The sequence below is a fragment of the Schistocerca nitens genome, chromosome 9, assembly GCF_023898315.1.
Source record: "Schistocerca nitens isolate TAMUIC-IGC-003100 chromosome 9, iqSchNite1.1, whole genome shotgun sequence".
Taxonomy (NCBI): domain Eukaryota; kingdom Metazoa; phylum Arthropoda; class Insecta; order Orthoptera; family Acrididae; genus Schistocerca; species Schistocerca nitens.
The window spans coordinates 288,825,860-288,849,185 of NC_064622.1; the positions used below are offsets into that span (position 1 = coordinate 288,825,860).

Here is a 23,326-nt window from a genome sequence, read left to right on the forward strand (position 1 = left end):
TTTTGCTCCCCAAATAGCAAAACTCCTTCACTACTTTAAGTGTCTCATTTCCTAATCTAATTCCCTCAGCATCACCCGACTTACTTTGACATTCCACTATCCTAGTTTTGCTTTTGTTGATGTTCATCTTATATCCTCCTTTCAAGACACTGCCCATTCCATTCAACTGTTCTTCCAAGTCCTTTGCTGTCTCTGACAGTATTACAATGTCATCGGCTAACCTCAAAGTTTTTATTTCTTCTCCATGGATATTAATACCTACTCCGAATTTGTCTTTTGTTTCCTTTACTGCTTGTTCAATATACAGATTGAATAACATCGGGGAGAGGCTACAACTCTGTCTCTCTCCCTTCCCAACCACTCCTTCCCTTACATGCTCCTCGACTCTTATAATTGCCATCTGGTTTGTGTCCAAATTGTAAATAGCCTTTCGCTATCTGTATTTTACCACTGCCACCTTCAGAATTTGAAAGAATATTCCAGTCAACATTGTCAAAAGCTTTCTCTAAGTCTACAAATGCTAGAAATGTAGATTTTACTTTCCTTAATCTACCTTCTAAGATAAGTCATCGAGTCAGTATTACCTCACGTGTTCCAATATTTCTACGGAATCCAAATCGATCTTCCCCGAGGTCGGCTTTTAACTGTTTTTCCATTTCTCTGTAAATAATTCGCGTTAGTATTTTGCAGCCGTGACTTACTAAGCTGATAGTTCAGTAATTTTCACATCTGTCAACACCTGCTTTCTTTGAGATTGGAATTATTATATTCTTCTTGAAGTCTGAAGGTATTTCTCCTGTCTCATACATCTTGCTCACCAGATGGTAGAGTTTTGTCAGGACTGGCTCTCCCAAGGCTGTCAGTAGTTCTAATGGAATGTTGTCTACTCCCAGGGCCTTGTTTCGACTTAGGTCTTTCAGTGCTCTGTCAAACTCTTCACGGAGTATCATATCTCTCATTTCATCTTCATCTACATCCTCTTCCATTTCCATAATATTGTCCTCAAGTACATCGCCCTTGTATGGACCCTCTATATACTCGTTCTACCTTTCTGCTTTCCCTTCTTTGGTTAGAACGGGGTTTCCACCTGAGCTTTTGATATTCATACAAGTGGTTCTCTTTTCTCCAAAGGTCTCTTTAATTTTCCTGTAGGCAGTATCTATCTTACCCCTAGTGAGATAAGCCTCTACATCCTTACATGTGTCATCTAGCCATCCCTGCTTAGCCATTTTGCACTTCCCGTTGATCTCATTTTTGAGACATTTCTATTCCTTTTTGCCTGGTTCATTTGCTGCATTTTTATATTTTCTCCTTTCATCAGTTAAATTTAATATTTCATCTGTTACCCGAGGATTTCTACTAGCCCTCGTCTTTTAACCTACTTGATCCTCTGCTGCCTTCACTATTTTATCCCTCAAAGATATCCATTCTTCTTCTACTGTATTTCTTTCCCCCATTCCTGTCAATTGTTCCCTTATGCTCTCCCTGAAACTCTGTACAACCTCTGGTTTAGTCAGTTTATCCAGGTCCCATCTCCTTAAATTCCCATCTTTTTGTAGTTTCTTCAGTTTTAATCTACAGTTCATAACCAATAGATTATGGTCAGAGTCCACATCTGCCCCTGGAAATGTCTTACAATTTAAAACATGGTTCCTAAATCTCTGTCTTACCATTATATAATCTATCTGACACCTTATAGTATCTCCAGGTCTCTTCCATGTATACAGTCTTCTTTCATGATTCTTGAACCAAGTGTTAGCTATGATTAAGTTATGTTCTGTGCAAAATTCTACCAGGCGGCTTCCTCTTTCATTTCTTACCCACAATCCATATTCACCTACTACGTTTCCATCTCTTCTTTTCCCTACTATCAAATTCCATTCACCCATGACTACTAAATTTTCGTCTCCCTTCACTATCTGATGATCCCTTCTTCTAGTCAAGTTGTGCCACAAACTCCTCTTCTCCCCAATTCTATTCAATACCTCCTCATTAGTTATGTGATCTACCCATCTAATCTTCAGCAGTCTTCTGTAGCACCCCATCTCGAAAGCTTCTATTCTCTTCTTGTCCAAACTATTTATCATCCATGTTTCACTTCGATACGTGGCTACACTCCATACAAATACATTAAATACTTTAGAAAGGAGGTAAAAGGTCAGAATGCATCGTTTGGGTGGGGTAAGAAGTTATATCGATTGAGGCATTTGTCCTTGTGAGTGGCCCGAAGTTTTAAGGAGGGACTGTAGGTCAGTTTGTATCACAGGGACAGGACCTCTATGGCAGATGCAGTATGTAGAGGAGTCACAGACAGCTGGCATAGATCCTTGCTTGCATACTTCACTCGACCAAGTACCACACTGGTAGATCTTCTATCTGCGGTGATGATAATGACGGAGTCATCAGGTTTTAGGGAGTTCAGCTGAGGGTGCATCAGGGTCACGTTGTAGGGATCAGTGAAAGGATTGTGAAACAGTACTGGATACTAGGTGCCTGTTTCTACGCACATGCCATTTGGATTCTTCCCACAGATTTTGTAGAACTCTGGAGGTGGGAACTGGTGTTACAACATGTTCTTCATTACTGCCATCCATCAGGCTTAAATTCAAGTTAATTTCTTCAGCCTCAGAATTACTGCACAACAACTTTTCCTTTTTTCACTCCCTTTTATTTTCTGATTTTGGGACCTGTATATAACCCCCCCCCCCCTCCCCACACACACACACACACACACATACACACTATCCCCCACCCCACCCCTCCCCGATGAGATACAATATGGTTTGCTTTCTGCTCTTATAAAACTCTTGCACAATGTTTTGTCAGTAATCCTATCTTGTTTATTATCCTATCTTCCACCATTATGCTCTCAGGGTTTCAAATCTCATCTGGTGCTGTCCCCAACAACCAGTCTTCCCTTCTCATCCCATACAGTACATCTCCCCAGATGCAGGGTTCTGGGTGACTTTTCCAAACCCTTCCATTTTCTAAACTTCACCAGTCCTTTTAATTCGTCCCTATTCCTTCCCCTTCAACCCATCTGCTAGAAGAAGGAGCCACTGGCTCTGAAATCTTGCACATTCACTTAATCTTTGCATATGTTTTCTCCTGCCACCATCTGGTGACTTGAATTTTCATCCATCCAGTCACATTATATTTTCAAAGATGGATGATTTTCGTTTTTATAGTTATCTCTTGTGGCAATCATTCCTTCTTATGAAACTCCCTTGACAGTCTTTATTTTCATTTTCTTTGATCAAATTGTTAACTGTTTTTGACCTTATGTGCTGGTTTGCTCATTTATTCACCTTACCATTCAACATCTTGACCCTACATCTTCTCTAGTACTGATTTCTGTGCACTTAGATGGAACCATTGTTATTTACAAATTTGCATGTAATACTTTGCTTATGGTTCATTACACTTCTTGATCATGTGTCACAGAATTATTTGCAAATTTGACATCATTTTTTTTTCACCAACTACTTACCTTGCTTGTATTTGATACTTTCATGTTTTTGTGCATTTATTTTTCACCAAACTGCGCTGATTGAGTGTTACTGCCTGCATTATTTTATTTTCAAAACACATAAGATGCCATTGTTTCCAATGAATTCCTCTTTCTGTTTGCAGTGTTTTTAAGTTTCTGTCTGCTTTTATGTCTTTTCCATAATCTTTCCCCATCACAATTTATTGCTGTAATTTTTTACTATCACTTCTTTTTCATAATTTTTGTGATTTTCTTTTTTCCTGTCACGGTTGTTTCACATCATACAGCCCACTTTTCTGGCAAGAAATTATCACCCACTCATTACTTCTTGTTTATCCTTGTCTTTTCTCATGATTTTCGTACAAATTTTTATAGATTTTTCAGATTTTTTTTTTTCTCTGGCCCGCACCCTTTCTTGTCTTCATTTTTTCCCTTAGTTTTCTCCCTCTGCTTCCTTTTTTCAACACTCCCACCATCTGTAATACTCCTAACCCTCCTCTATTGAAATGACGAATCCCATCGCATATTATATTCAGTTCATTTGAAAACATGCTCTTCCTCTACAAAAACTAAGGTCCCACATTGTGTTCCTTAAAATCTGCCTGTCCCTGGGAGTTACCCCCAAAGGCCTAATGTTGAAAGTCCCTGTTCCTTGAAGTAATCCTACTCTACACCATCTCTTTTACAGTTTAAAATACAGTAATCAATTGCATTTACCATGCTCGTTTGTAACCCGTATGCATCATCTGCCCATTTCCACTCCACCAGAGTTCTCTCATACAAAATCCTTCAGTTATCTGCCCCTCATGTTTTCTTGGATAGTATCATCTGCTAAAGCAACCTCTAACTGCAATAACAGGCCAAACCTCACCTCAACAAGCTATCCACAACAGTGGATTTTCCCTTCCTAACTCTCTCCCTAACAGCCATGCCATCAACCACCACTCCGCTCCCACAAACTGAGATTGGTCACCCTTCCTAACTCCCCCACCCTTCACCACTGCCTCCTAGAGCAATGATAACTCATGATCACAAGAGCTATTCACAGCAGCAGTGTTCTCAACCTCTCATCTAAGGCACTCCCCCCTCCTGAATCATTTCTTTTATCCAAGGGTCTCATTTTCAGTCCTACACATGAATTTAACAATGCTGCTTTGGCCAAATCTGTACTTTCCTTCACACATAATGTCAAATGGAAATAGCACTTTGCAATCCAATCCCAAAATATTTCCAACAGCAAACCTGATATTGAACCATGTCTTGAACAGTTCGAACTGTGATCCTAACTTGATTCACTGTCACTACCTCAAAATCATCCCTTACAAGCCTTCCAAGAATTCCTTACATCCAGCTTAGCTTCACAACCATTCCTCAGGTACCTACAAATATCTAACTTGTCCTCTTCAGAGATCCAGGCTCTTCATTTTCTAAAAAGTGATGGCTCCATCATTATCCTCCAAGCAGACATGGTATCTGTCACTGTGGTACTTGATCGATGGGACTATATAAGATAGGGTCTACGTCAGCTGTCTGACACCAATACATACAGCATTTGCCATCAGGGTCCCATGCCTGTGATATAAACTGACCTACAGTCCCTCCTTAAAACTTCAGGCCACTCACAATAACTAAAACTTCAATCCACAGAAATTCTCACCCCACAAAAACCACGCATCCTCACCTTTTACCTTCTTAGAATCCATAAACCCAATCACACTGGTCCTCCCACAGTTGCTGCCTTCAAAGCACCCACCAAACATACGTTTGCCTTAGTTGATCAACATCTGCAGCCCATGGTACAAAGACATTTGCCTGTCACCATGAATGCCACCTCCCTCTATACCATAATCTCCCGTGTACATGGTCTGTCCACTGCTGAACATTATCTCAACAAGTGCCCACCTGATTCCAAATCTATGACATCCTTCCAGCTTGCCTGATCAACTTTATAATTACCAACAACTACTTTACCTCTGAGGGTCAGACATACAAACATATCTGGTGCAGGATCATGGGAGTCATGGAAACCAGGATGGCTCCTTTCCTTGCCAATCCTTTCATGGGTTGCTGAGAAGGTCCTTTCCTGGGATCCAGTGGCCTTCAGCCACTGGTTTGGTTTAAATACATTTATGATGCCGTTGCCATATGGACTCATGGTGAGCCTGACCTGTGAAAATTTTTGGAATCTTCAAATACTCTCTCCTAGTTAAATTTCACTTGGTGCAATTCCAAATACCATATTACTTTTCTTGATGTTGACCTCATCTTCACCAAGGGTCAGCTACAAGCTTCTGTTCACAATAAACCTACCAGCAAACAACAGTACTTACATTTTGACAGCTGCCATCCTCTCCATGACAAATGTTCCCTCCCATACAGTCTTATCATTCGAGGCAACTGTATTTGTTTAGATGCTGACTCTTAACAGCAATACACCACCATTCAAACACAGCCTTCAATGGACATAATTGCCCCCAAACAAGTTCAAACATACATTTACTGGGCCATCACGTCAAACTCTGGTAAGTCTGATCCCTCTGAAAAACAGTTTAGGAGTACAGCTCTTCTCATTCAGTATTTTCTTGGTTCTGAATGCACTAATCAGCTTTTTCAACAAAGCTATGACTTCCTAAAATTGTGGCCTGAAACAAGATCCATTCTAAGATTTTGCCCACCACAACCAGAAAGCTTTTCAGTTCACTCCCAATCTCCACAACATCATGGCCAGACCTTATGCTCCTTCTGCCCCCATTTCCTTACCCTACAGCTCCTGCACCTGTTATTGTCCCCACTGTAAGACACCCTATGCACCCTCCTGCCACCACCTAAACCACCCCCATAAGTGGCAAATCATATACTATCAAAGGCACAGCCACCTGTGAAACAACACGTCTTGTACCAGCTGTTATGTAAACGCTGTTTGGCCTGACCAAGTTGTCAGCCTACAGATGCCATTTTCTCATGACTCTGCACTTGACAACTGGCGTTACAGTTCCTTGGTAATCGCCACCCACCTGGCCTTAATTTGAGAAAATTTATTCAGTCTCAGCATTTGTGCTCAGTAATTATTCCTTTCTTCACTTCCTTTCAGTTTTCTGTACCTCTTACTTTCTGACTTGTCTATCCTCCCACTCCCCGCCCCCCTCCTCTATGACATACAATGCATTTAGCTTTCTGCTCTTATTAACTCTCGCATAACATTTTGTCAGTAATCTGTATCTTGCTGATTATCCCATCTTGCACCTTTCAGCTCTCTGGCTTTCAAATCTCATCAGCTGCAGTCCTTGATAATCAGTCTTTCTTTCTCATCTCATGAGGTAAGTCTCCCCTGATGCAGAGTTCTGGGTGACTTTTCCAAACATTCCCCATTTATCAAATATCGTCACTCCTTTTCCTTCATCCCTCTATCTTTCCCTTCAACCCATCTACCAGAAGAAGGAGTTTAAAAATATCCTTAAAGTCTATATGTGTGCATTCTCTTGCTGCCATTTGGTTAGTACATTTTTATCTATCCAGTTACATTATATTTTCAAAAACTGATTATTTTCTTTGGTATATTAAATTATTATTACTATTGGTTCAAATGGCTCTGAGCACTATGGGACTCAACTGCTGTGGTCATCAGTCCCCTAGAACTTAGAACTACTTAAACCTAACTAACCTAAGGACATCACACACATCCATGCCCGAGGCAGGATTCGAACCTGCGACCGTAGCAGTCACACGGTTCCGGACTGCGCGCCTAGAACCGCGAGACCACCGCGGCCGGCCTATTATTACTATTATTTAGCATTGGGCTAACACACTGAATTGTCAAGATATACACAGAGATATATACATAAGTACAAATGAGAAACAATGTGCTTCACAAGGTTACATGTTTACGTGCATGTCTGAAATAACAGACACTTTTGACAATCCACAGGTGTCCAAATTTTTCAAAATTAATTTGCTGACTGCAAATTCCTTGACATCAGCTATATTAGGTACAGACCTATTACTCAATAATGAGATATGAACATTTATGTTGGTTCGAGTCCTGGTCTGGCACAAATTTTCATATGACACTAATGGGTAGTATCTCTGTATCTTTGGGTAGTAGCTCTGTACCTAATACAGCTGATGCCAAGAATTCACAGTCAGCAAATAATTTCGAAGGATACATGTATTTTATAACTGAGAGTCTAGTTTTACAACCCAGTGCACAGCCTTTGGTGTTGTTAACAGGAAATCTTCACATTGCCATGCTTGAATCTGACTGTCACTGAAAATGTGATGTATAGTCTGGTGGGAAGGTCTGTTGTCACAATTCTGATTGGGTAGCTTGTTCCACTTGTGGAATATATAGCTGCACCTGCCACAGGTCATTTGGATACAATTTGGGGCAATTCAGTCTTGTGAAACCCACTTGGGAGCTTAGTGCCTGAGACAAAGTTATGCAGGTGCACGTCTGTTACTGCTTCACACCAATCTTCCCATTCTTTGAGAGATTTAAGACCTCTCGTAACCATGACAGAAGCATCATGTGGAGTAGGATGTTGTGATTGCAGCCTTTTAAGATTTTAATGTCACAGTTCCTTATATGTGTATGGTTTAGGATTTCTGGAGATCTTTTTGTATTCTCTCATAAGAGCACTAGGCTTGCGCAAATCAGATGGCATAATACAGGTTAACAGTGGAATCCAACGAACCGGTGTAGCTCTGATAGCACCAGATATTATATGTATGGCAGTATTTGGTTGGGTATTGATAAGCTTTGTATGGTGTCTGTTCATCCACACAAATGCACAATATTCACCACTTGCATACACCAAATCAAAGTCTGAAGAATGCAGCGTAGTTGCTGAGGATCCCTGGATAATTCCAAATTAATGATGGAGGATGTTGTTATAAGTCTTCAATTTCTGAGCTAGGTTCAGAATGTGTTGCTTGAAAGATGAAAGATATTTTGAGTTCCATTTACAATGAATAACTCTCTCTCTCTGAAGCTTATGTTCATCTTCATTTTCATCAGATAATTATTCAAAATGAAGCAAGACATCATTGTTTTGTTTGGACTAGGTTTGAGGCTTCAGATTTTGAAATAAGCCTCCCACAGATATGACTGACCAGCACCCCTTCTGTCGGATCCAGTGCTTTATGTTGTATGGCAAGAACTAGGTCGTAGGCATAGCAGAACTTTCTGGACAAACTGTCAGAAAGTTCATGTGGGTAGAAGTTAAAGAGTACTGCTACACATCTGATTCTTGGAGAAATTTACTGTTGATCTTTCTCCCTTTGTTTACTTTATTTACGATGATTACATGTGCCTCCCAAGTAGTGTTAAATGAACAACAGCAATACAGGCAGCCAGACAATCCATTGGATCTCCCGGCAGTCTTACAGAATGGTATATTAACGTCAAAGTTGTTTATTTAGATGTGAATGTCAGAAAATGCTTGTAACGAGAACAGGAAACTGCATGCAGGTGTTGGGAAAAGCAACTCCTTCAGAGACTTACACGTTTGTGCTGACAGTACATGACAGATAAATTCTGCAAGCTAAGCACAGAGAGTGTACTGTGTTTCCATTGTTCCGATCCTCTTTTGCTTGGTTACTACTGAAGCTTTTCATGCATTTTGTGACAAATGTTATTAATTTAGATGAAGCGGCTCCATGAAATTTTTACCATGTGATCAGTTTATGTATTTTACCATGTGACCAGTTTATGTATAAGTTAGTTAGTTTTATCGATATCTGTACTCACTGAAACTCTCCCTTTATGTTAATGGTGTGCCATTTGTTTAAATCTGGTGATTCAAAATTGTTTTCAAAATTTGTCCAGTTGCAAGTGATGAAAGTGTCACTTTGAAAAACAGGTAATGTAATGTCAATGAGTTAGCAAATAGGGTATTTAAATGAATTGAATTGAAAGTGAACATCTGTTGTGTTGCGTAAGGCATTGTCAGTGCACACATAATTCAGGGTATATACAAGGATAACGAAAAACTTACCGGATTCCCAGGGAATTCCTGGTTAAAAACACACATTTTACCAGGTATATACTTTCTCTTGGAACTGTAACACTTATCAATCCTTTGAATGGTTAAGGTTTTATACGCCAATATAGAGCTCCCAGCATTTTAGTTGGGAAGTGTTTTGGAAAGATCTCTGATGCACAGCAACATGTAAGTGGCATACTTTTGTATTACAAAAGTATAAATTCAAATTACACCAACCACAACATGTTAGTTTCCAATGCACTGAAACAGATTGTGATGCGTTTTTGTAAAAATGTTAGTTTCCAATGCACTGAAACAGATTGTGATGCGTTTTTGTAAGTCAATCATAGCTCACACAATGTGATCTCACTAGCTGATGTCAGCAGATATTCAGAGTACCTCATCTCCTTCCTCCCAAACTTCACAGAAGCTCTTCTGCAAGAATGGATACTGTGGAGACATGGCTTAGCCACAGCCTGGGGTATGTTTCCAGAATGAAATTTTCACTCTGTAGTGGAGTGACAGCTTAAAACTGTGTGACAGACTGAGACTCAAACTCAGGACCTTTGCCTTTTGCGCGCAAGTGCTCTACTGACTGAGCTACCCAAGCAAGGCTCACAACCCATTCTTACAGATTTACTTCCACCAGTACCTTGGTCCGGCATACAATTTTAATCTGCTAGGAAGTTTCACATCAGCTCAGACTGTTTCAGAGTGAAAATTTCATTCTGGAAACATCCCCTAGGCTATGGCAAAAGCCTGCCTCCACAATATCCTTTTCTCCAGGTGGAAGTAAAGGTGTGAGGATAAGTTGTGAGTCATGCTTGTGTATCTCATAATCAGTCGGTAGAGCACCTGCCTACCAAAGTCAAAGCTCTTGAGTTTGAGTCTCAGTCTGGCACACAGTTTTAAACTGCCAGAAAGCTTCATATCAGCAGAAATTCTGCTGAGAGTAAAAATTTCATTCAGGTGGAGTATTTATTGCTGTCAGAGGTAGTTTGCCTTGTAGCAAAATTGAAGTAGATAGTTTGTGTGAAATAGTATGGGAAGAGGTTATACCTGACAATCGGACTAAACTATTAATTGGATCATTTTACTGACCCCCGACTCAGAAGATATAGTTGCGGAACAGTTCAAAGAAAACTTGAGTTTCATTTCCAGTAAGTACCCCGCTCATACAATTATAGTCGGTGTTGACTTCAACCTACCCTCCATAGGCTGGAAAAATTATACATTTAAAGCCAGCGGCAGGCATAAAACGTCATCCAAAATTGTACTGAATACTTTCTCAGAAAATTATTTTGAACAATTAGTTCATGAGCCCACTTGAAGTGTAAATGGTTGCGAAAGCATTCTTGACCTTTTAGCAACAAATAATCCTGGACAAATAGGGAGTATTGTGATGATTACAGGGATTAGCGACCACAAGGCAGTTGCTGCTAGACTGAATACCATAACACCTACAACCGTCAAAAAGAAACACAAAGTATATCTATTTAAAAAAGCTGATAAAAATGCTCTTAATGCCTTTTTAAGATACAGTCTTCACTCCTTCCGATTTGACATGTAAGTATAGAAAAGTTGTGGAATGTTTTCAAAGAGATAGTATCTACAGCAACTGAGAGATATATACCACATAAATTAATAAGTGATGGTACTGATCCCCCATGGTACACAAAATGGGTCAGATCATTGTTGCAGAAGCAATGAAAAAAGCATGCCAAATTTAAAAGAATGCAAAATCCCCAACATTGGCAAAGTTTTACAGAAGTTTGAAATATAGTGCATACTTCCAATGCGAGATGCTTTTAATAATTTCTACAATGAAATCTGGCAGAAAACCCAAAGAGATTCTGGTCATACATAAAGCACACCAGTGGCAAGACGCAATCAATACCTTCACTGCGTGATTACAATGGTGAAGTTACTGATGACAGTGCCACTAAAGCAGAGTTATTATACACGGTTTTCTGAAACTCCTTCACCAAAGAAGACGAAGTAAATATTCCTGAATTCCAGTCAAGAGCAACTGCCACAATGAGAAACATGGAAGTAGATATCCTCGGTGTAACAAAACAGCTTAAATCACTTAATAAAGGCAAAGCCTCCAGTCCAGATTGTATACCAGTCAGGTTCCTCTCAGAGTGTGCTGATAAAATACACTCCTGGAAATTGAAATAAGAACACCGTGAATTCATTGTCCCAGGAAGGGGAAACTTTATTGACACATTCCTGGGGTCAGATACATCACATGATCACACTGACAGAACCACAGGCACATAGACACAGGCAACAGAGCATGCACAATGTCGGCACTAGTACAGTGTATATCCACCTTTTGCAGCAATGCAGGCTGCTATTCTCCCATGGAGACGATCGTAGAGATGCTGGATGTAGTCCTGTGGAACGGCTTGCCATGCCATTTCCACCTGGCGCCTCAGTTGGACCAGCGTTCGTGCTGGACGTGCAGACCGCGTGAGACGACGCTTCATCCAGTCCCAAACATGCTCAATGGGGGACAGATCCGGAGATCTTGCTGGCCAGGGTAGTTGACTTACACCTTCTAGAGCACGTTGGGTGGCACGGGATACATGCGGACGTGCATTGTCCTGTTGGAACAGCAAGTTCCCTTGCCGGTCTAGGAATGGTAGAACGATGGGTTCGATGACGGTTTGGATGTACCGTGCACTATTCAGTGTCCCCTCGACGATCACCAGTGGTGTACGGCCAGTGTAGGAGATCGCTCCCCACACCATGATGCCGGGTGTTGGCCCTGTGTGCCTCGGTCGTATGCAGTCCTGATTGTGGCGCTCACCTGCACGGCGCCAAACACGCATACGACCATCATTGGCACCAAGGCAGAAGCGACTCTCATCGCTGAAGACGACACGTCTCCATTCGTCCCTCCATTCACGCCTGTCGTGACACCACTGAAGGCGGGGTGCACGATGTTGGGGCGTGAGCGGAAGACGGCCTAATGGTGTGCGGGACCGTAGCCCAGCTTCATGGAGACGGTTGCGAATGGTCCTCGCCGATACCCCAGGAGCAACAGTGTCCCTAATTTGCTGGGAAGTGGCGGTGCGGTCCCCTACGGCACTGCGTAGGATCCTACGGTCTTGGCGTGCATCCGTGCGTCGCTGCGGTCCGGTCCCAGGTCGACGGGCACGTGCACCTTCCGCCGACCACTGGCGACAACATCGATGTACTGTGGAGACCTCACGCCCCACGTGTTGAGCGATTCGGCGGTACGTCCACCCGGCCTCCCGCATGCCCACTATACGCCCTCGCTCAAAGTCCGTCAACTGCACATACGGTTCACGTCCACGCTGTCGCGGCATGCTACCAGTGTTAAAGACTGCGATGGAGCTCCGTATGCCACGGCAAACTGGCTGACACTGACGGTGGCGGTGCACAAATGCTGCGCAGCTAGCGCCATTCGACGGCCAACACCGCGGTTCCTGGTGTGTCCGCTGTGCCGTGCGTGTGATCATTGCTTGTACAGCCCTCTCGCAGTGTCCGGAGCAAGTATGGTGGGTCTGACACACCGGTGTCAATGTGTTCTTTTTTCCATTTCCAGGAGTGTAGCTCTGTATTTAGCAATTATATACAACAACTTACTCACAGAAAGATCTGTACCTAAAGACTGGAAAATTGCTCAAGTCACACCAATACCCAAAAAGGGAAGTAGGAGTAATCCGCTGAATTACAGGCCTATATCACTAACGTCAATTTGCAGTAGGGTTTTGTGACGTATACTGTAGTCGAACATTATGAAGTACCTTGAAGAAAATGATTTATTGACACATAGTCAGCACGGATTCAGAAAATATCAAACTTGTGAAACACAACTAGCTCCTTATATTCATGAAGTAATGTGCTATTGACAGGGGATGCCAAATTGATTCCATATTTTTAGATTTCCAGAACGCTTTCGACACCATTCCTCACAAGCATCTTCAAACCAAACTGCATGCCTATGGAGTATTGCCTCAGTTGTACGACTGGATTCGTGATTTCTTGTCAGAAAGGTCACAGTTCGTAGTAATAGATGGAAAGCCATCGAGTAAAACAGAAGTAATATCCGGCGTTCCCCAAGGAAGTGTTATAGGCCTTCTATTGTCCCTGATCAATATTAATGACATAGGAGACAATCTGAGTAGCCATCTTAGATTGTTTGCAGATGATTCTGTCATTTACTGTCTTGTAAAGTCATCAGATGATCAAAATGACTTGCAAAATGATTTAGATAAGATATCTGTTTGGTGTGAAAAGTGACAATTAACCATGAATAAAGAAAAGTGTGAAGTTATTCACATGAGTACTAAAAGACATCAGCTAAATTTCGACTACGGAATAAGTCACACAAATCTGAAGGCTGTAAATTCAGCTAAGTACTTAGGGATTACAATTACAAATAACCTAAATTGGAACAATCACATAGATAATATTGTGGGTAGAGCAAACCAAAGACTGCGATTCATTGGTAGAGCACTTAGAAGGTGCAACAGGTCTAAGAAAGTGACTGCTTACACCACACTTGTCCACCCTATTCTGGAGTATTGTGGTGTGGTGTGGGATCCGCATCAGGTGGGACTGACGGATGACATTGAAAAAGTACAAAGAAGGGCAGCTCATTTTGTATTATTGGGAAATAGGGGAGATAGTGTCACAGATATGATACATGAATTGGAGTGGCAATCATTAAAACAAAGGCGTTTTTCGTTGTTTTCTCCTCCGTTTGCGAAAAAATTCTGTTGCCACCCACCTACATAGGGAGAAATGATCATGATAAAATGAGAGAAATCAGGGCTCACACAGAAAAATTTAAGTGCTCATTTTTCCCGGGTGCTGTTCGAAAGTGGAATGGTAGAGAGACAGCTTGAAGGTGCTTCATTGAACCTTCTGCCAGGCACTTTATTGTGAATAGCAGAGTAATCACATACATGTAGATGTAGATGCAGATTGTACAGCTGGATGGTGGATAATATTGGCTTGTAGCTCACGGAAAACAGATTGACACTTAACAACAATAAAACACAGTGCACACAGTAATAACAAATCTTATTGTGAGAAGGTGAACAAATAATTAGTGTAATTGAAACACTTAAAACTCTTGGGACTGACAATAGATGAAAAGCTCTCTTTCAAGTATGATATTCAGAGTCCTAAAATGCTCTTTAAGTTTACTATTTGCACAATCATTACTGCCTCTGATGAAAAGTAAAAGTTTGTTTACTTTGCTTACTTTCACTCTATTACATCCTGCAGTATCATATTCTGAGACAACACTATATGCATTCACTAAGAATATTCTTACACCAGAAAACGGCAATCAGGCCTATCTGCAGCGCCACATCAATAACTTTGTGAAGACCACTGCTGCAGCTCCTTGGAATTTTAGGTTAAGACTTTGGTGACCAAGCCCGAGCACAGCTCAAGCCACAACACTATGTTCATAAGACTGTATAGCTCACATTGAGATTTTCTCAATGCACGAGCTACCTATCAGGCAAAACCTGAACTCATTTCTTATGAGAACAATGTACGGACATCTCGCTATCTGTTCCTTGACAAGTGTTTTCTTCTGTTGTCAATTTCTACAATTATTTTGAAAGAAACAGCAGTGAACAGCTGCTGCCACAACTGGCTGAGCAGTTGGGTGATCACATTGTTGTCAGTTTCATGCGTGTACTCATCAGCTTTCACAGTTTACTGTTAATTCTGAAACAAATATGACAGTCATGTTTGTTGATTGAACAATTAATTTTGGAAGCTCAAGAGGAAGAATTCAATGATTCTGGATTGGAGAGAGAAATATATGAGTGGAAATAGTCTGAAGAATATTCATATTTAGGTAAACTGCAGCCTGCTACAATTTTTCACCACTAACATTGTTGCTAGAGATACTGATGCTATAACTACAGCTTAGTTCTGATTTATTTGTCTTTGTCTTTGTCTTGTCTTTTTTACAGATGACTCTCATGATGAGGCAGCATCCAACACTGGTTTGCAAGATTTGTTTGGTGAAAATGAGACAACTGGCAAAACAAGCACAGGAAAGAATCAAACTATTGTTCTCTAGAGAGCAACATACCCCTCTGCATGCCAGAATCCTACCGACTTTTCCATACAAAAGCAACACACATATGAAATTGCTCAATAACACACCTCACACTTTCTTTCCAAATAATAATTATACTTTCTGTTATCGTTATTTTAAAATTTGTAACCTATCAAAGAACTAAAGTAAATATGAAAACTAAACCTTGAAGCATGGTCTTTTTTGTGTGTATTACCCTCTAAGTAATATAAAACACAAATGTGTCAGCAATACTTTCAATTGTGGCATAAATGGCTTGTTTTCTAGGCCCATAATTCTTCTAAATAACTCGTCTTCTGAGTGTTAACCATTTAGATAAGCATTGTGTCTCATGGAATTTGTGATCAATAATACGGACTGTCACTATCAGTCAGTGAACACTAGACAGATAAATAGTTTCTACAAATAATATTTCTTATATCAATACATCCAAAGTTGTGCAATATCAGAAAATTTCACTTTCAATATGCTTCCAGTAGAACTGACAAATTTGCATGATAGACTAAAGATTTTCAAAACTAAACAGAAAAGCTTCCTTCTGGCACAGTCCTTTTATACTGTACAACAGATCCTCACAGTAGATTCAGGGCTCACACAGTAATATATTAGTTACTGTGTACATGTACATATCCTATTCTAAGTATTTTTGTGTTTTTTCTCTTAATTTTCACAGTATGTTTTCTGATTTTTAAATTTTCAGATCAGCTTTCACTTACTTATGTAGTGACTGATTCAATGACCACAACTGGCCCACACCTTTCAACAGAACCTGACAAATTAAATTAAAATAAATTAAATACATTTTGCTGGTGCCAACTCCCAGAATGCCAGCTGAACTGCCCAGTCAAATCAAACAAGAACATACATTTCATTCATACAGAAAAGAACAGGCCAAAACAAAACTACATGAGAGGAAGAAAAGAGCTGCTAACTGAACAAAGATGTGATAGAACTTACAAGATCTGAAAACCTAATGTATTAAAGAATAAATGAAAAAGATGTGGGTAGAGATGGGAAAACCAGGCAAGAAGAAGCCAAAAGTAAAGAGAAAGCACAATAAAGAAAGGGTAACAACTAACATGAGTAGTTCTTTATACAAATACTTTAATCCATCATGTTTCACTTCAAATCCAATATTAGAATCAAATACAACACAAGTGATGAAACTGCACATAATGCATGGGTAGCACCAAACGACAGGATAAGATAAGGACACAAGTAGACAGACACACACAGAAAATAGAGATTAAGTATACGGACTCAAATATTTTTCATCAATAATTTTATTTGGCTGAGACAAACAGTGTCACAATACCGTGAGTGAATCCAAACCACAGTCTGGGGTGCGTTCCATACTGAAGTCCTCAATGGTGAGTTGTACACTATTGCCCCATTCAACAGTGATGAGCCACTCACATAGAACATTATCTGGATAGTGATTAGGATATGAAGGAGATGTAAATTCTCCAAACGGTCGCTCCAGATGGCCACCACATCCTTTAAACATTTACAAAAAGCATAAAAGAAAATATTAGTTGTAATTATACTATTACACAATGGTGTATATGTGATGAAGGCCAAAGAAATACAAGTAATGTAATATGGATAAATTATTTAAATCTTCTACTGTGTGCTTCATTCTGGTCTCCATAAACAACTTAATTTCCTTGTAATTACATCTATGGTCAGCTTTCTCTGAATATCTGTAACCCCATTACTGTCTTATTTGGTGAAGCAGTGTGAAAAACAAACCGTTATATTGCCTTATTGAAAACTGTTTCATTTAAGAAAATTGGATGATTAAACAGGGTGAAAAGTATTTAAACCAACAAACTCTGGAGGTTGTAGGGGACATCAAAACAAATATTTTTCCCTAATGTCATTTTTTCCTATGAGGAATATTTAAACCTGTAGAGGAAGATTTCTCTGGTGGCAAATTAACTAAACCAACAAACACTTTTCCATTTTTTTACGACCAAGAGGCAACACATTAACACAACCCAATTTCAATTACAGTAGATTTTCAAAAACACCTCCATTGACACGTAAACAAAGATTGAACCATCGGATCATGTTCTGTGTGACATGCGCAAAAACCCCAGGAGTATCCTGAATTGTTCCTGCTGCTGCTACTATCTGGGCAACCAGATCCTCTTATGATGCAACAGGAGTTGTATAAACAAGGTTGTGCATCTCTCCCCACACAAAAAAGTCCAGAGGGGACATATTTGGGGACTGAGCAGGCCATGGTACAGGACTACATCTGCCAATCCACATTTCTGGGAACCGTCGGTTCAGGAATCGATGCACAACATGACTGAAATGTGCCGGCACCCCGACATGTTGGAACCACATGCGTTGTCTTGTAGGGAGCGGGACGTCTTCCAGCAATTCTGGCAATGCTCTGGCGAGAAAATTGTAATAGTGCATGCCATTTAACAGCCTAGGTAGCAGATACGGCCCAATTAAACAGTCCTCAACAACACTGAGCCGCACATTAACGAAGAACCGCACGTGATGAGTGCTAGTTACTGTGGCAAGTGGGTTATCCTCACTCCAAACATGCGAACCATGCATGCTGATGACTCCATCACGCCCGAATGTTGCTACATCGGTAAATAACACAGAGGATGGAAATGTAGGATACATTTCACACTGTTCCAGGTCCCACCGTGAAAATTGTGCTCTGGGTGGATAATCAACTGGTTCCAGGTTGTGGACATGCTGTAAGTGAAATGGACATAAAAATTGCTCTCGAAGGATTGTTCTTACATTCGTCTGATTTGTCCCCATGTTACGTGCAATTGCATGAGTGCTGATTGAAGGATCCCGCTCAACATGCTGCAAGACAGCTTCCTCAAATTGCAGCGTTCTTACCGTGCAATGGCGGCCCTGTCCAGGTAATCTGCTAAATGACCCGGTCTCACGCAGATGTTGGTACACAGCAGCAAAGATCGTATGATGCAGGATATGGCGATTAGGATATTGTTGTTGATAAACCCACTGTGCAGCTCGTCCGTTGTAGTGTGCTACGTAGTATGCACCAACCATATCAGTTTACTCACTCCAGGTGTATCGCTCCATTAGTAAACACAGACAATGCACTACTACACTGGTGGGCAGCAGTTGCCTACAACTGGAGAGTTTAAGACACCCTCTAACAACTGAAGATCGTAATATGGCCTCTAACAACTGAAGAGCGTAATATGGCCTCTGCCAGTTTAAATAATCCTCACAGGAGAAAATGACATTAGGGAAAAATATTTGTTTTGATATCACCTACAACCTCCCAGAGTTTGTCGGTTTAAATACTTTTCACCCTGTATATCTGAAGAGATGTATGCATACAGTACATATCTCAGTGTACGCTAATACTATACAAATATTTCAACAAATTTTCTACAATGAACTGTCTGATATAGGATTGGCGCAAGCGAATAATTTTTATCTTTAGCACAGAGGGCAGAGAGTGAGAAGGATTGAGAGAGTGGAGCCCATAATGGAAAGACACAGAATTGGAGAGACTAATGCAAATGGCGAATAGTTTAAGGAGCTGTGCACAAACAATGAATTAGCCACAGGTGGAATGTGTTTCCACAGAAAAATGTCATATAGCCTTCTGGGTGCTGACTGACCACAAGATGCAGAATCAGATCGACTACTTAGCTATAAGTGAGAAATGGGAAAGAGCTTTTCTGGGCATTAGAAATAAAAGGGGAGCTGACATAGGCAGTGAGCACTGTTAGATACTAGCCCAAATGTGTTTGAAAATCTTAGATTCACAGAAGAAACTTGATATCCTAAAGAAGCGGTTTGATACCTCAAAGCTAAAGGACCCTAAGATCAAACAGGAATTTAGACTAGAACTGCAAAATAGGTACAAAGCACTCAACGGAGTGGAGGATGGAATACAAGAGCATCAGCAGAAAGTCATGAGAACAATTCTTGAAACTGCCGAAAAGACAATTGGGTCCAGAGACAGAAAAGGAAAAGACTGAATGAGCGAGGAGAAAGAGACTTAATGAGTGAGGAGACATGGAAGAAAGAGGGAGAAAGAAAAAATTTGAAAGCAAAAATGAATGTAGTAAACTACACACAGGAGGCAAGAGACTGAGCTCTATGAAGAATATACCAGAGTTAATCAAGAGATGACAGGAGTAAAGAGGAGACCAAAGGATATAGACAGGCTGCAAGAAAAGGAGACATAAAAGAGCTTTACCAGGCCACAAGAATGCTAGGAATGAATAAGGGTCCAAAATACTGCCAGTGAAAAACAAGGCAGGAACCCAGCTGATCAATGCAACTGAAAAACTGAAGGATAGCATGGACATTTGAAGATGTACTAAATAGAGAGGTGCAGATAGAGAAAGAACAACATGAGACTTGCAAGGATAAAGGGTGCACTACCTAACAGAGAACAGAGAGGAGACCAGAGTCACCCTAAAGCAAATAGAATGTGGCAAGGCTCTGGGGTCAGACAGTATTCTGCCAGAACTTATGAAAGAATAGGTATCAAAGACACCAGATCTGGAGCAGAGAAAAATGCCAGAAGAATAGAAGATAGGAATCGCAGTAAACATCCAAAGAAGGTAGATGACAAAATTGCAATAACTGGAGAGGATTCATGTTGTCATCCATTCCTAGAAAAGTGCTGTCATGAATCATCTTAAATAGGCTTAAGGACCATCTCTGAAGCTGCATGCAAAGAGAACAAGCTGGGCTTTGTATGAATCAGATTGTATGATCAGATGAATACACTGCAAATCATTCTTCAACAGTGTATGGAATATGTGGCTAGTCTACATCTAGAATTCATAGACTATGAAAACGCATTTCATTCAGTGTCAAGAAGAAGCATGTGGAAAACCAGGTCAAACTGTGGTATACCACATAAGACCATCAAAATAATGCAGTAAACATATAATAGATACTCCTGTGAAGTAAAGTACAAAGGGAACCTGATATCACCCATTAGCAAGAGGTCTGGGGTAAAACAGGGATGTGTACTCTCTCCATCTACCTTATTGAATGTGATAGGTGAAGCGAAGAGAAACACAAATGAAGACAAAGAAGGGGAATAAACTGAAGAATCACAGATCAACTAGACGACATAGATTTTACCAATGATGTATGTCTCCTGTCTCAAGTATTCAGGCACATGAATGACAAACTGAACGATTTGTAGGAAGTGATGGGATGAGTTGGGTTGTCTATAAATGTAAGAAAGACCATATCTCTATGACTAAATACAACAATTGATAGGAAGTTCTCAATGAATGGAAGGAATGTAAGGAGGCTGATGACTTCACATATCTCAGAAGCATTAGGACAATTGAGGAGGATGCCTCCAGCAGCACCAAGAAAGCAAACATAGCCTTCATCAAACTGGATCTCATCTGGAAAAGATTTTCCAATGTTCAGCAGCAATGTAAAATCAGTGTTACTGTACAGATATGAAACCTGAAAGATGACAAAATTAATCACCAAGAAATACTGACTTTTACAAATTGGTGGTTAAGAAGAATCCTGAGTGTATTTTGGCTGAATGTAATTTCCAATGAATAGCTGTGGAATCATATAAAAGCAAAGTCTGTGGATATACAGATAAAGATTAGAAAATAGAAATGGGCTGGATACATGCTTTGCAAATAACATACAACAGAGAGACAAGCCCTGAATTAATATGGAGGTGAACAGTGGAGAGGGAAGAAACAGAAGCAGGAAGATTGTGGGTAGATGTACATCTGCAGTTGAAGCTCTATGTCTCTATGTTCTAACAACTGGAATGAAAGGCCATGAGTCTGCACAGAGGCCACAGATTGAGAAGGGTTAAGAGGGTAGTTCTGAAAGAATGTGGAGAAATTTGTGAATGCCAAATCCATTAGATGATGTTGCATCTTTAACAAAGCCATCTAAAGCTATTTCAAATAGCTTAAATGTTTGTAAAATTAAAAGAACATAGAAAGGCAAATGTTAACAAATGTGAAGCCACCCGGAGTGGCTGTGCGGTTCTAGGCACTACAGTCTGGAACTGAGCGACCGCTATGGTCGCAGGTTCGAATCCTGCCTCAGGCATGGATGTGTGTGATGTCCTTAGGTTAGTTAGGTTTAATTAGTTCTAAGTTCTAGGCGACTGACGACCTCAGAAGTTAAGTCGCATAGTGCTCAGAGCCATTTTTTGAACAAATGTGAAGATTAACATTCAATCTAAGGATCAGTAGGCCAGCAGATACTTTTTCTATAAAGCACACTTCACCAAGGGACTTCATCTAGAAGTTCACGGATGGCATCCGCGGGGCCCTGAGCAGTGTCTGACACTACTACTTCTTACTTCTGTCAGACCTTTCCTGTTTTCTTTCCTGTCGGCCTCCATTGGAATTTTTTTTTTTAAAAAAAAAAAAAAAAAGACCAAAGGTATTAGCTTTCAAGGCCCAACAGTGGATATCAGTTTCCTATCTCTCTCATCCCAGTTCTGTGGGGCTTGATGCAGGACTCTAGTCTGAGGTTGTGGGTGAAGTCCCAAACAGCAGCTGATGCGAAGAAGGATTGCAGCTAATTAACTGATTACCACCCGCCTCGAGCTGGGCAGCCCCCAGTCAAAAAGGTACTAGCTCATCTCCCACCTTGTGCTTCTATGGGTGTATGGAGCAGAAAGCATCTCGGAGTGCTTGATACAAGGTGGGTTACTGAGGCACCTGGGAGAAACAACAATAAAGTAGCTCATATGAACAAAACCAACAACTCAATAACATAATTTGCCACTTGGAGTGTCAGAACGATGTTACCCAGACATGACACTCCTACAGATGCAGCCCCTGTAGTCAGTAAAACAGCCATAATTGACAGAGAACTGCTGCATCTTCACATTGATGTGGCTGCATTACAGAAAACTTGTCTCTCAGGAAAAGGCAGCCTCAGTCGAGATAATTACACCTTTTTCTGGAAAGGAAGAGTAATTGAAGAAAGATGTGAGCATGGAGTTGGCTTTGCAGTGCAAAACAGTCTCCTTAGCTGCTGCGAACAACCAAAATCTATTTTTGAATGATTAAACAATTTTAAGATCAAGGACAACATCAGGCCCGATCACATTAATCTCAGCATATGCTCCCACTGCGAAAGTGCCACCTGAAATCAAAGACCACACAGCACTGGAAATATGAATGAGAATGGTCAGTGACTGCTGGAGCTTTGCAGCTCTCTTTCGCACTAGATCACCAACCCTTACTTCCAGAACATGCCCAAAGTAACGTGGAAACACTAATATTCAGGCCATTGTCATCAAACTGACTTCATTATAACCAGAAGATGTGACCTACGTCATGTCCCTATACATATCACAGTGCTGACTGTGAAACTGATCACTCTTTAGTTAAGACCAAATCATGGTTCACACCAAAGATGATTCACTGAGCTCAGAGCATTTGTCGATGAATGAAGATCAACACCAAAGCCACTGAAGATGATGCACTACATAAAAATTTCAGAGAAGATATTCAGACAAAACTGAATCGTGAGTCCTTGATAACTGTGCAGAGCACCGAAAACATGTGGAATCTAGCTAAAGAAAATATTATGCAAAAAGCTATTAGAACTTTTGGAAAGCCGGGTAAGACTCATTTTCAGCGACTGGTTTGCTGTATGTGAAAGGGAGCCGTGCCCATATATAGACAAGAAACACAATGCTCATACACAGCTTATGAATAATCTTAAAGACCAATGATCAATAGCCACGTACAAGGGCTGCAAAGCAGATCT

The 23,326-nt window shown here is 40.7% G+C and overlaps 1 protein-coding gene across 1 annotated transcript in view; it reads right to left on the reverse strand.

Moving 5' to 3' along the window:
• The window catches only part of LOC126202937 (cubilin-like), a 771,281-nt gene that overhangs the window by 407,273 nt on the left and 340,682 nt on the right, over nucleotides 1-23,326 (reverse strand). Inside the window, exon 30 of the mRNA XM_049937033.1 lies at nucleotides 16,887-17,068. Coding sequence (XP_049792990.1) covers nucleotides 16,887-17,068 — 182 coding nt within the window. The remainder of the gene's footprint in view (nucleotides 1-16,886; nucleotides 17,069-23,326) is intronic.